The 14,137-nt window shown below is 32.6% G+C and overlaps 1 protein-coding gene across 1 annotated transcript; it reads right to left on the reverse strand.

Annotated features, from left to right (window-relative positions):
- Positions 1-4,578: 4,578 nt before the first annotated feature.
- Positions 4,579-9,264, reverse strand: LOC112522606 (GTP-binding protein YPTM2-like). The gene is made up of 8 exons (XM_025131844.1): positions 9,139-9,264; positions 7,049-7,121; positions 6,706-6,753; positions 6,582-6,629; positions 6,378-6,449; positions 6,142-6,297; positions 5,511-5,614; positions 4,579-4,824 (listed from the first exon to the last, which is right to left on the reverse strand). Exons 1-8 carry the CDS (start codon positions 9,150-9,152, stop codon positions 4,728-4,730), a joined length of 612 nt encoding a protein of 203 aa, XP_024987612.1. The 5' UTR covers positions 9,153-9,264; the 3' UTR covers positions 4,579-4,727.
- Between the last annotated feature and the right edge of the window lie 4,873 nt (positions 9,265-14,137).

Raw genomic sequence — 14,137 nt, forward strand, 5'->3', positions numbered from 1 at the left:
CATTTAAAATCACACTTCTTAGAATCATAAAATCTTTTTGAGATTACAGAAATGGTTTGCACATTCAAGAAAAATATTTGAATATACCCAGAAGTTGTCCTTCTAAATATATTGAGATAAAGTTCAGAAATTTATACCTGTGAGATTCCAGTTAGAACGAAATTTTGATTTTGATGCTCCCCTTGAAATCAAATATAGTCTCACACAAATAAGTTAGTATTGAACAAATATAACCAATAAGCTCTTAATTTTTTTTTTCTTCTGAGCCTCTCCTTTGACATGTGCAAAGGATGATCTATTGTCCATTTGTGTGTACAAGATAGAGGTTGAACATCAGTTTAATTATTCTGATCATTATGAATAATAGCTTGTATGTCTAAATGTGCACTGCAGGTTCTACACTGTCTTGTGCAGAAACTGACGACTGTAGCTTGAGTTCTTCCAGTCTTGTTCAAAAGTCGAAATAATGAAATACAGGTTCTAAAACTGATGTGTTTAGAAGCTAAAACACTAAAATCCGAGCTATAGGCTGATTTATCTAGAAGTTTGCAAAAAAATCACTTAGGTATCCATTTCATAACGGGTCATTTCCGGTTAACATCAAAAAGATTAGTAGATATAGATTTAACACGCCATTCATACATTTGTTTCGGAACTCATTTCCATACAAATTTAACATCAACAAAATATGGTTTTTCTTTCTTTGAATTTTTTTTTTGAAGATTTTTCTTTTGAGCACATGAACCATAAGCAAGTTTGATTTTATGTGAAGAAGCTGATAAAGGTTTTGACTTCTTGGATCTGATTTGCTCTTTGGGTTTGTTTGTTAAAATCTTCAATTTTGCTCAGATTGATCTCTTCTAAAATTAATTTCTTCCAACTATTTGACTTTGTCGTGCAATTGACCTCTTTCATTGAGAATTAAATCAAATTTCAACTGGGTTTCAACTTTTTCACCCTCTACTTCATTCAAATTTCTTTTCAGTGTAAGAATCTTTTTCTCTAAATCAGATCTAAAATGTTCTTTTTCTTGTCTCAGATCTTCACATAAACCTTTATAACCATAACTTTCCGTTTGAAATTTCAATATTAAAGCTCTTTCACTTTTAAGCTTTTGTTTTAAAATATTAAAATCAGCATTCATAGACTCAATGTCATTAATGAATTCAGAATTGTAAGAATTGAGTACCTCAGATTTAGATCCGATGCTTAGAATTTTCTTTGACATCTTTATTGTATGAAAATGACTTGAACTGATCGTTTCAGAAAATAATCCTAAACTGAATTAGAAACCTTCAGATAAAAATCAACTTTGACTTAGCACGTGGGTCCCACTACCCGGTTAGCGGGTGAGTCCAGGGCAATGCCTTTGGGGGGTCTGGGGGCACCCCAACTTGATATGATATTGCACCCTAACTTGACACTAGAAAACCGCTCGACACTTAGAGAATATCGCTTGAAGTAGGAAACCGCTTGAAGAGAATATCGCTCAACAAAGAAACTCGCTTGTCAAGGATATATCTTAAAACAGATACCACCTTGACCCTTGAGCGATGTTCACAAATATCACTTGATACTTGAGCGATATACTCAAACTTCAAAACTCACATGAATATCGCTCAACATTTGGGTGATATTTCACAAAAACCGTATGATACTTGAGGGTTTACCTAAATATCATCACTTTTTTGAGCGATATACCACACTTTGAGCGGAGTCCTTAAATTTCACTTATACCTTGAGCAATATAATCGAATATCGCTTATGTCTTGAGCGATATCCTCTAATATCGCAGACAACAGACTTTAATGAGCGATATCTCCTAGAAAATCGATAAAAACAATCTTCAACAGGCGATGTTCTTCATGAATATCGCTTAGTACAATCTTCAATGGGTGATATACTTGAATATGACATCAAGTTCGAGTATTTCCAACAAAAATCCACAAAATTCAAAACTAGATGTTAAAACTAACATAGATTAGCTTGAAAATACATTCGGAACATGTTTTGTGAACACAATTTGTCAAAAACAGATTAAAAATGACCAATTTAATCAAAACTGAACCAAATAGATTACAAACTCAAAACACAAAATGTCGAACTCAAAAATCAAGAAATTCAGTCTTGATTGATTCCCAATTTGATTCAAACTTTTTTTTTTCTGATTTGCTCTGATACCAGTCGTAGATCCCAGATCAAGTCATTAACAACAATTAATCAAGAACAAATAAAGAATTGTGGGATTGAATATGTTGGCTGTATTTGATTACAATTCTCTCTCAATACAGTGCGTGTTCTTGAATACAAAGTTCTAAGCTTGTATGTCTATGAATGATTGTTACTAACAAACTAACATAGCATACCGTATCTATACTCTAGAGGTTACAAACACAACCTCTAAACAACTATTACAAAGACTAACTGAAATACAGTTAAACAGTTACAGCACAGGGACTTGAATACAATATTAATTCCAACATTCTTCAAAACCAAGAATGAAATTCTCCAGATCTTGAGAATTACCAAAAAATGATTGAGAGGTATTTTTTATTATTATTATTATATTCCCCATCAACATGAAACTTTGAAATTAAATATTTAGAAATGAAATAAATATTTTATTAAATATATGAAATATTTTATTAATACAATTAATCTGGTAATTTTCAAATAAGAAGAAGGTAAATTATCTTAGAGGTTTCTTCTGAAACTTTCTATTGTTTTCACCTTTCCCCTTTGATCATATAACTCGTTCTCACACTTTCTACTGCTGTCAATTTTCTTTTCTTTTTTGGTAACAATGGATTATGGATTCAAGTTAAACACGCATGACGCAACTTTAGGGGTGTTGTTTGGTTGCTTAAATCGGTTTTCGGGTTAATTAGTTTTCCGACTTTTTCCCAAACTACCCGACAATCAAACCAAATAAGATTCTGTTTGATTGATTTCGAGTTATTTGGTTCAGTAATTAGGTTAGGAGTTTATAGTTTTTTGTTAAACATTTGCCTTCAACAATTTCTCGAGGGCTCATTGACAATTTACCTAGCATACGAAAAATATTATTCAAGAAAAATATTCTCACATCGTCAAACAAAGAATACTATCTAGTAAAAAAAATGTATTTAGTATCAATCAGAAAACATCATCTAGCAAAAAAAAATGTATGAAATCATAACAATATCATTTCATTTGTATATAAACAGAACATATAAAATAAAAACATAATGTGTAATTAAGTTTAATCAAATTAGTAAAAAGTTAACTGAAAAGCAAACTTAAGGAATCCTTATCGGTTTACCGGTAAACCGTTTTGCTAAACATCATTCAGTTCGGATGGAATATATGGTTTTGGTTTTCTTTTACACCTCTATGTACTTCGATTAATTCCATACGACTTTAAAAATAATATAAAAGGAGTGGCTTTAAGGAGACTCAAACCAATGAATGAGCGGCCAAGGACTTTGTCTCTTTTTTGCCTACGGGGTTGACCACGAATAATATAGCTCGTAAGAGCATCTCTAATGCAAGGTTCTTATAAGAAAAAAAAATGTATCTTCTTACAAGAACTAACATTATAGAGAGTTCTTGTATGAACCTCACCTTTTTTGATTTATTGTACAAGAACTTTGGTTCTTATCTTGAAATTGGTGTCGAGTAATAATCTGTTAGCTTTTTTATATATTTTCTTGATTTTTATATCCAATATTATCACAAAGTGTTGGTTTTCTTGCTTTTATTGGCACAAAGCCATGCCAGCTTGACCCCAACTTAGTGAAGTGACTTGTAGCAACTACTATTACGAAGAGTTCTTAGAAGAACCTCGTCCTCTTTAGGTTTTTGTACAAGAACCTTAGTTTTTACCATGAAATTTGTGTGAAGTGACATTTTCCTTGTTTTTTATTTTACTTTATTGGCTTTATAATAATTATTGATGTGAAAAAAAAATCAAGGGAACCCACAAAAAAAAAAGTTTTTATAAGAACTGTCATTGTAAACTTTTAGGGGAATTTTTAACTTGATGAGTTAGAGATAAGATGACAATAAAAAGTGCAAAAATGAGGTTCTTACGTACCAAACTGAAAAATCAATGTACGGATTGGTTAAAATTGAACAGAATACTTCCTTTTAATCTTGACAAAACTAGAAAACCAACCTTTGACTCAGTTTGGTTTATAGAATTTGATGGGATTTAGAATTGAATTCCATTCTAATTCCCCGTTTGTGGTTTAATGGAGAGTCTGTTATTGAAATCCTAGAAACATGAGATTTATAAATCCCATGGACATAATTGGTATTTCACAAGATTTCATATAATTTCTTTGTAATAATGTTTTAAAATATGTTAAAAACACTTGTTTTTGTTTTTAAAATTATTTATAAAGAATGGAATTCAATTCCATTCCAAACCCAAATCCTACAAACTAGACACGCCAAAATCCCAAATCTTTTCATAAAATCCAAATCCGTTAAGGACATTCCGTCAAACCAAATGGCCGTGACGGAATTGGTTTTGGTTCAATCCAATTTGTTGGCTGCTACTGCGATCACTAGTTATGGCAAAACCACATGGCTAACACACATAATGAATAAAATGTATGAACCAAAACCATAAAGAGAAGTACATTTTTAATTTTGTACAACTTTTTAGCCGAATAAAAACGATGGGATACTACGAGATATTTTACCTCCACACGCCTTTGGAAATACAGGCAAGTTGTAGTTGCTTATGATGAGCAGCATCCGCTACTCTGATTAACGGGCTGTCCACGAATGTTAACTGTTGGAGGCCTCGACATATTCATCGAAGGTTGACTTGCCATCCTGCATTTATGCAAGAAGCAAGTAGTTAGACTTGTTAAGTGTTAGAATGATCGATAAACGTGTTAAAAAAGTCTTATATCCCGCTAGACGAGTTTATTCCCTCGGGCATGTAACTCAGTTGGCAAAGGAGCATGACGACTTTACTGAAATACACAATTGGTTCAAGTTCGAATAGTACGGAAGATGGACTTGAACCCCTCTACCGGCCTCAGCCATTGAGTCAGCTCTGAAATCCTCCTCACATGTGGTTCCTAGGGGGCGGGTTTCATGTGGGGCTGATCGGGGTTGCTGGAAATCAACCTTTTGGTCAAAATAGGAGAGTAGTCCGATGGGTTCCACATGAGTTTGAACTTTTGGAACTTTTTATCTATTATATTGACTTAGGGGTCGTTTACCAAAAACTTACCCGATAAGTGCTTAACGATAATATTCAACATTATTACTTACTTACAAGATACGATTTTAGTCCACCAAAGCGGCACTGTATAATTTACCCGATAAGCTCTTACCGTGGTAAGAGTAGTCGACATCACTTACCGGATAAGACTCTTGTTCCTTGTCCCGCTCTTACCAGGTAAGATTTTTTGTTCTTGTTATATTCATCCGATAAAGAAACGTGACTTGATATACCTGTTTGGTAAACGACCCCTTAGTTAGGAAAGGATGGAATTATTGTGCCAGCCTACCTATCTTTGATTGAAGCAGCCATGGCCATGAAAGCCTGTTCAACATTGGTGGCCTCTTTTGCACTTGCTTCCATGAATGGGATTCCAATTTCATCAGCATATGCCTGCAAATTTCAATATAATCAAGATTACTTTAATAACCCCTCCTTTCAAAATAAGTATCTACATTTTCATTTTAATTTGTCCTCAAAATAGGTATCCACTTTCAAAAGGAAGTGTCTACATTCTCATTCTACCCATCTCTGGTAAAAGTGTCATTTAGTGAACTAACTGTGGACATTTATTTCGGGACGGAGGGAGTAAACACCTAAAGTCATCGTCAAACGAATTGAATCATGTCTCGAACCCAAAGTCTTGACGCTACAAGTCTACATTAGAGAACTTTGGGTCCGGAACTTCCAATCCCGTTTCCGGTAAGCAAAAAACACCTGGGGTTTTCCAGCCCAAGCCGGACTGGGCTTTGGGTGTGAAAAGAGGCCCAATCAGGCTTTTACAGTCCCCGGTTTTTTGGGATTTTCAAGGCTTTAACCAGGCCTTGAAGAAAAAGTAAGCCCGATAGGGTTTTAAGCCATATCTATTAAGAACGATTTTTATCCAAATACAATTGGGATTTATTTATTTAGTTTTCTACCTTGGCTACTTCGGTTGACACGACTTTATTCTTAACGAGATCACATTTGTTCCCAACAAGAAGTTTGTTAACGTTTTCGCTGGCAAAACGATCGATTTCACTCAGCCACTGTTTGACATTGTTAAAGCTTTCTTGATCTGTCACATCATAAACCACCTGAAGACATACAACCACCATGGAGTTGATACAATTCCTAAAGAAAAGAACATAAAGAACAAAAAAAGTACATCACTCACTATAATGCCGTGTGCTCCGCGGTAGTAGCTGCTTGTGATCGTCCTAAAACGTTCTTGACCCGCAGTATCCCACTGTGCATCAATAAAACACAGAAAGAAACAAAAAAAATTACTGCAAAGAAAAGCGTGTTATTGGAAAGAAACCCTTCAGCTTGAATTATCTTGGATGAGAATGGAGAACACACGCATCAAATATAGACTTACAATTTGAAGCTTAATGGTCTTGCCATCTTGTTCCACGGTACGGATTTTCTATGGAATGTAAGAAAAGGTTGTGTTAAGTTTCACCAAGTTGACAAGTGAACCAAAATTTTGGAAATTTACTTACAAAATCAACTCCAATGGTGCTTATGTAACTATCCAAGTAGGAATCGTCCTATGATCACGAGTTGAAAAGAGAAAATGTAAGAACTTCGTTAAACTGTGAACTCCAAATGCAGCAAAAATGCTACAAATAGCAATGCAGAAGTGCATTGAGAACCTCAGTGACATGTTTTGCAGTACTAGTTATGGATACTGGTGCATCAAGAAGCTTTCAACTTATCTTCAATCAACAGTAAAGGATATAAAGCTCGGCTGAAAGTGCTAAAAGTGCTTAAATAGTCATAACTAGAAGCAAGACCATTTTATTATTCACAAAGCATATTTTCTCTAGTATCCAACAGACTTACAGCAAACCTCAGGAGTAGACATGATTTTCCTACTCCAGAATCTCCAATAAGCAAAAGCTTGAACAGGTAGTCACTGTGAAAGATGAAATTGCCCGTCAATACCAATTCATACCAAATTGAAGAAGTAGGAAACTCTGGACAGATCTCATGAAGAAATAAATTTTCATCAGCGGGAGCAAAGATTTACAGTTTAATATTGATTAATCACAAAGGGCTATTCAAAGGCAAACAAATTTTATATATATATATATATATATATATATATATATATATATATATATATATACAGACGTAGGTTTATATATATATATATATGTATGGGGATATATATACACAGACGTAGGTTCATACGAGAATGGTACATATTTAAGAAAATAAGAAAATGGCCAAATTACGTACAAAATCACATGTGATTTTAGAGTAACAGTCAAAAAAGTGTTTGGGTGACCCTATGGCCGCGTGGCAAGGTCGCATGGCAAGGTTGCGTGAATCACATATGATTTGTATTTGATGTTAGTGTAAAATCACATGTGATTAAGCCATTTTCTTATTTTCATAAATATGTATCATTCTCGTATGAATCCGACTCTCTCTCTCTCTCTATATATATATATATGTGAATACGGGTAGTGTCAGCCTGTTAGATTTTTGTGTCTGTTAGATTTTTGGTTGCTTACCTCTAACTCGTTTAGACAATGTCTTTCTTGTTTTCAAGTTCTTTTTCAAAAGCCGGGGTTCTTCATGGGATCAACCCTAACTCTTCGGTGTGGAGGTCATTTTGTGTACATCTCACCCCTAAATCCCACTGCCAAGTGACATATATTGGGCTTGTTTGGTTAGGTTTGGACAGTGTCAGCCTGATAATGGGTACTGAAACCATTTATTGTATTCAGTCAACATTAATCTTGCATATTACTTGTCACCCCACTTTCGGAAATACTCACTGTGGCACCAGGCCACCTTGAACTTTAATCACCAGTGGTATACTTTAGATATATGTAATCTGTAATCTAATGAAGTTTAAACATCAAGCACTTTATGGAAAACGTTTAGATATCCTACAATTTCCATTGTGATCTATTTATTATCAATATTAATTAGTATATATTTGTCCTACATTAAAGACCATCTACTTGCAACAAGAGTCCTCTTTCTTTAACTGATAGCATGTGGGATTATCAAAAGATTGACAAAGATTAAACCAAATATATTACGCTATCCTCCCCCCTGTTTGCAATCGTACAAGTGCTAATAGAGATCAATTTGGTTTGCTAATTTGGCTAAGTAAGCAGGTAACAAACAAACCTTTAGAAAATTGTGATCGAGTTTAAGCAACCAAAAAAATCTTAGATATGCCTACTTTTCATATAGGCCAATTCCTTGATAGAGTACGTATCCTATTTAAGAAAGTTTTCCAGCTATAACAAATTATTGATGTACAAAATTGTTTTATGTTTTACAGAGCGATTGTAAATAAATATTATATCCGCAGTACTACATTAATTAAGTTGAAAAAACTTATGACTTTATATAGCAATACGATGTTTGGTTTCGGGAAAGTGACCATATACGATTTGGTCGTTCATTTTCGTTTGAACACCTCTCGCTTCATATTAATTATTAAACTACATGTAGGAAGCTATTTCAACATCTATTCTTTCAAATTTATCAAAACAACACTTCCTCTAAAATAATTTAAAGGGCTAATCTATGTTTCTAATACGTTCCATGAACATTACCTTCCATACAACGCCAATTATATCCGGAGCCAGGCAAAATTATCCCTAATTCTCAACTATACAACATTTTATTCATCCGATTTCATCAAATACTTACTTATCCGATTACATTAATCATCAAACAAACATGAAAGCAATCCAAATACGTTATATTCCCATACAAATCATACACACAAGTGACAAGCCTCCGCATCAAATTTGATGAACCATGCTCCAATGGCAAATCGATAAATCACACAATTGATTGCACTTAAATCTCATTGTTTCTATCATGAATATCACACAACATAAAAAATTATTCAATTAATCGAATTCATGGATCAAATTTGATCATAAAACGAAAGAACTTACTACTCAGGAGTCATGGCTGGGGATATTGATCGGAGAAATCCGAGAGAGAAAGAATGAAATTGTTTGAGGTGCGAATGTGGTGGATGTTTGCCGGGGAGAGAATTGAAGCTCCGATGGGGAATCGAGAGAGAATCGGAGGAACACGTAAAAAGCAAGGGAAATGAAAGAAGTTTCAGAAAATGGAAATTTATACGTGTCCTTTGCCATGTATCTTTTCCTTAAAAAAAAAAAAAATTATTAGCCTCGATATCCAATCCGTTGTTTATCTCAAGTTGACCACCTACTTTGTAGACAGTCTGGAGTTACCATATTTGAACCTTCGTGGTCACAATGAGATTTTTATTCCTCTTTGGATTTGAAACCTCCTGATACTTTTACCCTTTAAAGTCAAGCTCAAACCAATCAAACACCACCCTTAAGGTTTTCTTTCAACTTTTATATCATACTCTTTTTTGCCGACCTTCTTGATCTAACATTTATAATTAATTTATTTATTTTCAAATTAATATATATGGTCCGACAATAAAAATCAAGGAATAACTCGGTAACCGTTAATTTGGACACTATGTATATGTGCATGCAAGTGATTTGTAAGCAATTTATCCGGTATGTACATGTGCATAACATGCATAAAAACCAAAAGACAGCTTCAATTACATATGTATATTGTCCACATGAATGGTTATCAGAATGTTTTTCAAATCTTCATATATGTTTTGGGGTTTTCCCATGAACTTCTCTAATTCTTTTTGTTAAATAATTACTTATTTGTTTTAACATCTTAATTACAAATAAAATTTAGAATTTAAAAAACAAGAAGGGTTTGGATATATAAAAGTAGAGGGATCACATTCTTAGTTTCGTATAACATTCTCGATTGGCTTATGATCAGAATCAAATAAGAAAACACGAGAACATACATTATGGAACACAATTAATGCAAGACATGCGAGTGACTTTAAGCCGTGAGTTATCATTTAGATCTCTTCATAAATGACGAATATTTTGCAAATAATGTTTGGGCCTATTGACTAGGCACAACGGTTGTGAACTACATGGTACGACCCACTTTGTTGTACTCTCGTGGTCAATTAAACTATCAACAAAACTCAGTTCTTCTTGTGAAAGCAAACTCTTATGCAAACCATCACAGTCTCATGCTAATCGGCTCTCACTATGTGAGTACATGATAGCAGGAAAACGTGTATGTCCACACAATGGGGACAATTTTCCCACAATGGCGATGTAAATATACACCGACACTATGATCATTGCAAGTAATAAAGTTGATGATTTTCACAATGAAATATAAACAAGTAACTAAAAATGGGTATGGGTGTAAAGGTCACCTAAGAGGTCAGTAGTAACAATATGGTCAAGAAGATGGGTCACAAAGACATTTATAAAAGTCCCCATCTCTCGAAAGTGAACTTCTATAAAGAGTGCCCACAATCTCCCCATAAAGTCACCATTTTTACCAACCGAATGCTTGTTGACCGAACTAAGTAAATTGCAGGGCATCTTGGTTCTATCACTATTGATAGGATGCCCATATCTCTATGTAAAAGACTTTCTCAAATGTTCTTGCATCACTCAAGACGTATTTTAGACTCATCCCATCTCTGAGTCTAAGACCTAATATTAACACTTTCAAGTGATCGTCTTTCCCCGCGTTGAGTTAAAGTTTTCAATTTGAGTAACCAAGCCCAAGAGTTAGCAATGATGACCACACCCAAGTGTTTTAGGATCGACTCACACTACACCCAAAGAGGTGTTTAGCTAATAATTAAAGTAAAAAAACATAGTAGAAGAAGAAAAATACTTAAAAGTTATCTGGGTTGAAAATAAAATACGAATTGTGCCCACCAATGCCCAAAGTTAACGACATACAAATAAATTACAACTGCAACTATAAAATGTAAAAAAAAGTGGTTAGAACTTCTACGTTGAAGCTCTCCTCTAATGTTTCACCAATGGCTCTTATTTCTAGTCAGGGGAAGATGGTTTTTACCCCATGGAAAAAAGTCTCTTTAATCTTTTACGCAAAATGGACACTGTTCAACAAATCTTGTGATATTTCCAGATCTTGAAAAATCTTCGGATTGGTATTCGTTTTTTAAATCCTGCAAGTGATTTTTTCTAAATCTTCAAAAAATTATTTCCATATCTTCAATCCTTACCCATATTTTATCTCATCTTCCTTTATATCAAGAGTTAATCCTTTAGTATTCTCATAATGTAGCTGAAATAAGCATAAGATTACATGCAAAAGATAATATTTTCAGTTGTTTTCAAATTAACGCCGCCCCACGGTGTGTGTATTTCGCAGTCCAACATTGAATCCAAAAATGATGCATTTAACCATAGAATATCCTCAACAGCTCCCAATAAAAATAAAAATAAAAAGAAATACGAACACATAAATAGAAAACACAACTAAAACAGAGGAAAAACTTTCACCAATTATATGTAAATAACGTTCAAAACTCATGGTCATGCATCAATTATTTCACAAAGACATTTAACATAACATCTACATTTCAATCGTGCTAAATACACTTAATTTGCATGCAACCCATAAAAACGGTCCAAATTTATTCTTGTAAAAACAACCAATGTCCTTACAAGTCCTAGATACGGGTTAATCATAACTATTCAAGCTATAACATAACAATTATTCTCTTTGGGGTGTTTGGGACTGCTTATTCGAAACAACTTATGTTTTTCTGCAAAAATGTTTATCAACTTATTATAAGTTAGAATGATTTAACTTCTTTAAAAACTATTTATTACCGGTTTGGCACCGGTATAAGTTGTTTATCCAAACACTAAAAAATACTTATTACCGGTGCCACACCGGAATAAATTAATAAATTGTTTTTATAAACAATCCCAAATACCCCTTAATAGGATCTAATTTACCATTTAAAGGGTTCATAATTTAACATCGATCAAAATATAATTTACCCATTTAATTAACTAAAATCCGTTTTGAAGTCTAAAATTTAGGGGCTTGGTCGTAAATTACTATAATTAATGTTTATAAATAAGATATTAGATGATAATGTTTAAATTAATTAAATAATTAATTATGATAAAAACATACATACTGTTAAAATGGTAATTTTATGTCATTCAACAAAAAACTTATCAAACAACCAATTTTCATTCTGTACTAAATCATAAAGAATCATTTAATTATACTCACTATTTAATTATTCTGACCATACAATCCCTAAATAGGAAAAAGGGTCATTTGTCATTTTGGAGGCCGTTTACCTAAATGCTTACTCGGTAAGTGCTTAACGTCAGAAGTCAACATTATAATTTATATTATTAGATAAGATTATAGTACATCAAAACGTATCTTATGCAACAATTTACCTGGTAAGCGCTTACCCGGGTAAGAGTCGTCACCCTCACTTACCGGGTAAGACTCTCCATCCTTATCATCGCTCTTACCGGGTAAGATTCTTGGCTCTTGCCATGTTCATCCAGTGAGGAAAATTACTCGATAAGTACTTACCGGGTAAACGTTTAGTAAACGTCCCCTTAATTTAGGTCGAAAGCTTTCCGCAACACCGCTGTCCCAAATCAATGCAGCCCATGGGCCACAGCAACTGGTTTTTTAATCCCATATGCACGTATTTAAGTAGCTTTTTGTATGTAAAACATCATGAATTAAATTAAAGTATTGATTAAGGTGTATGCTTAAATAATTAGTTCATTTAAAATATTTTTTTAAAATAAAGAACTAAAAGTTAAAACTTAGTATTTTTTTTTTATTTTGTAGATTTTAAAATTAATTATATTATATTTTAATTACATTATTAAATATTTTATAAATTATAATCTTAATACATCTAAAATATATAGAGAGAGTCACGTTCATACGAAAACATTAATTAAGTAAGAGAATAAAAAAACGGTCAAATTATATGTGATTCATGCGACTTTAGCTATAACCTAAGATTGCAGACCACGTCATTCAATGGAATTTAAAGAATTACGGTATTTTTAGTATTAAACCAAACAAAAGAATTGAAATTTAATAAAAAAAATTGAGCATTTAAATCCATTCAAATTCTCTTGAAATCATTTGAATTAAATGAACCACACAACCTCTAAGTGGAACGGTCATTTTTTCAATCTCCTTTTCAAAAGATTATCCACTTTCTTTTTTTATATAAAAATTAGACTACCTATTTTTAAAACTAAATTATCTAAAATAATAGCAATCTTTTATTTATATAAATTATTCTGAAAAGCGAGAATTTCATTGTCTTTAATTTAAGATCCATGACAATATGGGGAAAATAGTATTTAGGTAATTTTCTTTTTTATGTAACTCTCATATCATTAATTGAGAGTTACAAAATCAAAAAATCTCATTATTTTTGTTAATGTAAAAACCATATGAACACACACACACACACACACACATATATATATATATATATATGGTATATTTCTTTTACAACCTTGTGCATTTGTACAACCTTTGTAACCCAATTAATTGAGATATATATAGAAATGATTGGAGTTCATTTATTATGATTTGAATATTTATGGAATATGAATAGAGTTTATTAATATGATTAATACTTTATATTAGGAAACAATTAATTGATTAAAAATTGAATGGTTGAGATGAGGGTTGTATGCTCGCAATGCAGCGAGACATATCTCGATTTTAATGTTCTATTTTGTTATTTGTCTCTTTCGATGTTATAATACGATTTTATGTGTTTTTAATAAAGCAAATGATTTTATTTTTGAATATAATATAAATTTGAAGATATCATAAAAATTTAAAGAAAACAATAATGATTTTATTCTATTAAAACTCAATAATTATCCTAATTATATTTTAGATTTTTTTTATTTAAAATGAGATGTTTATCATGTATTTGATTAAGTTTATCTGCAGTATTTACATGAATTCAGATACGGAGCTTTAATAAGTTGTACTTACGGACAATCTACTTGCAATCTTGAG

Source organism: Cynara cardunculus, assembly GCF_001531365.2.
Source record: "Cynara cardunculus var. scolymus isolate 2C chromosome LG 12, CcrdV1, whole genome shotgun sequence".
In the NCBI taxonomy this organism is placed as follows: Eukaryota; Viridiplantae; Streptophyta; class Magnoliopsida; order Asterales; family Asteraceae; genus Cynara; species Cynara cardunculus.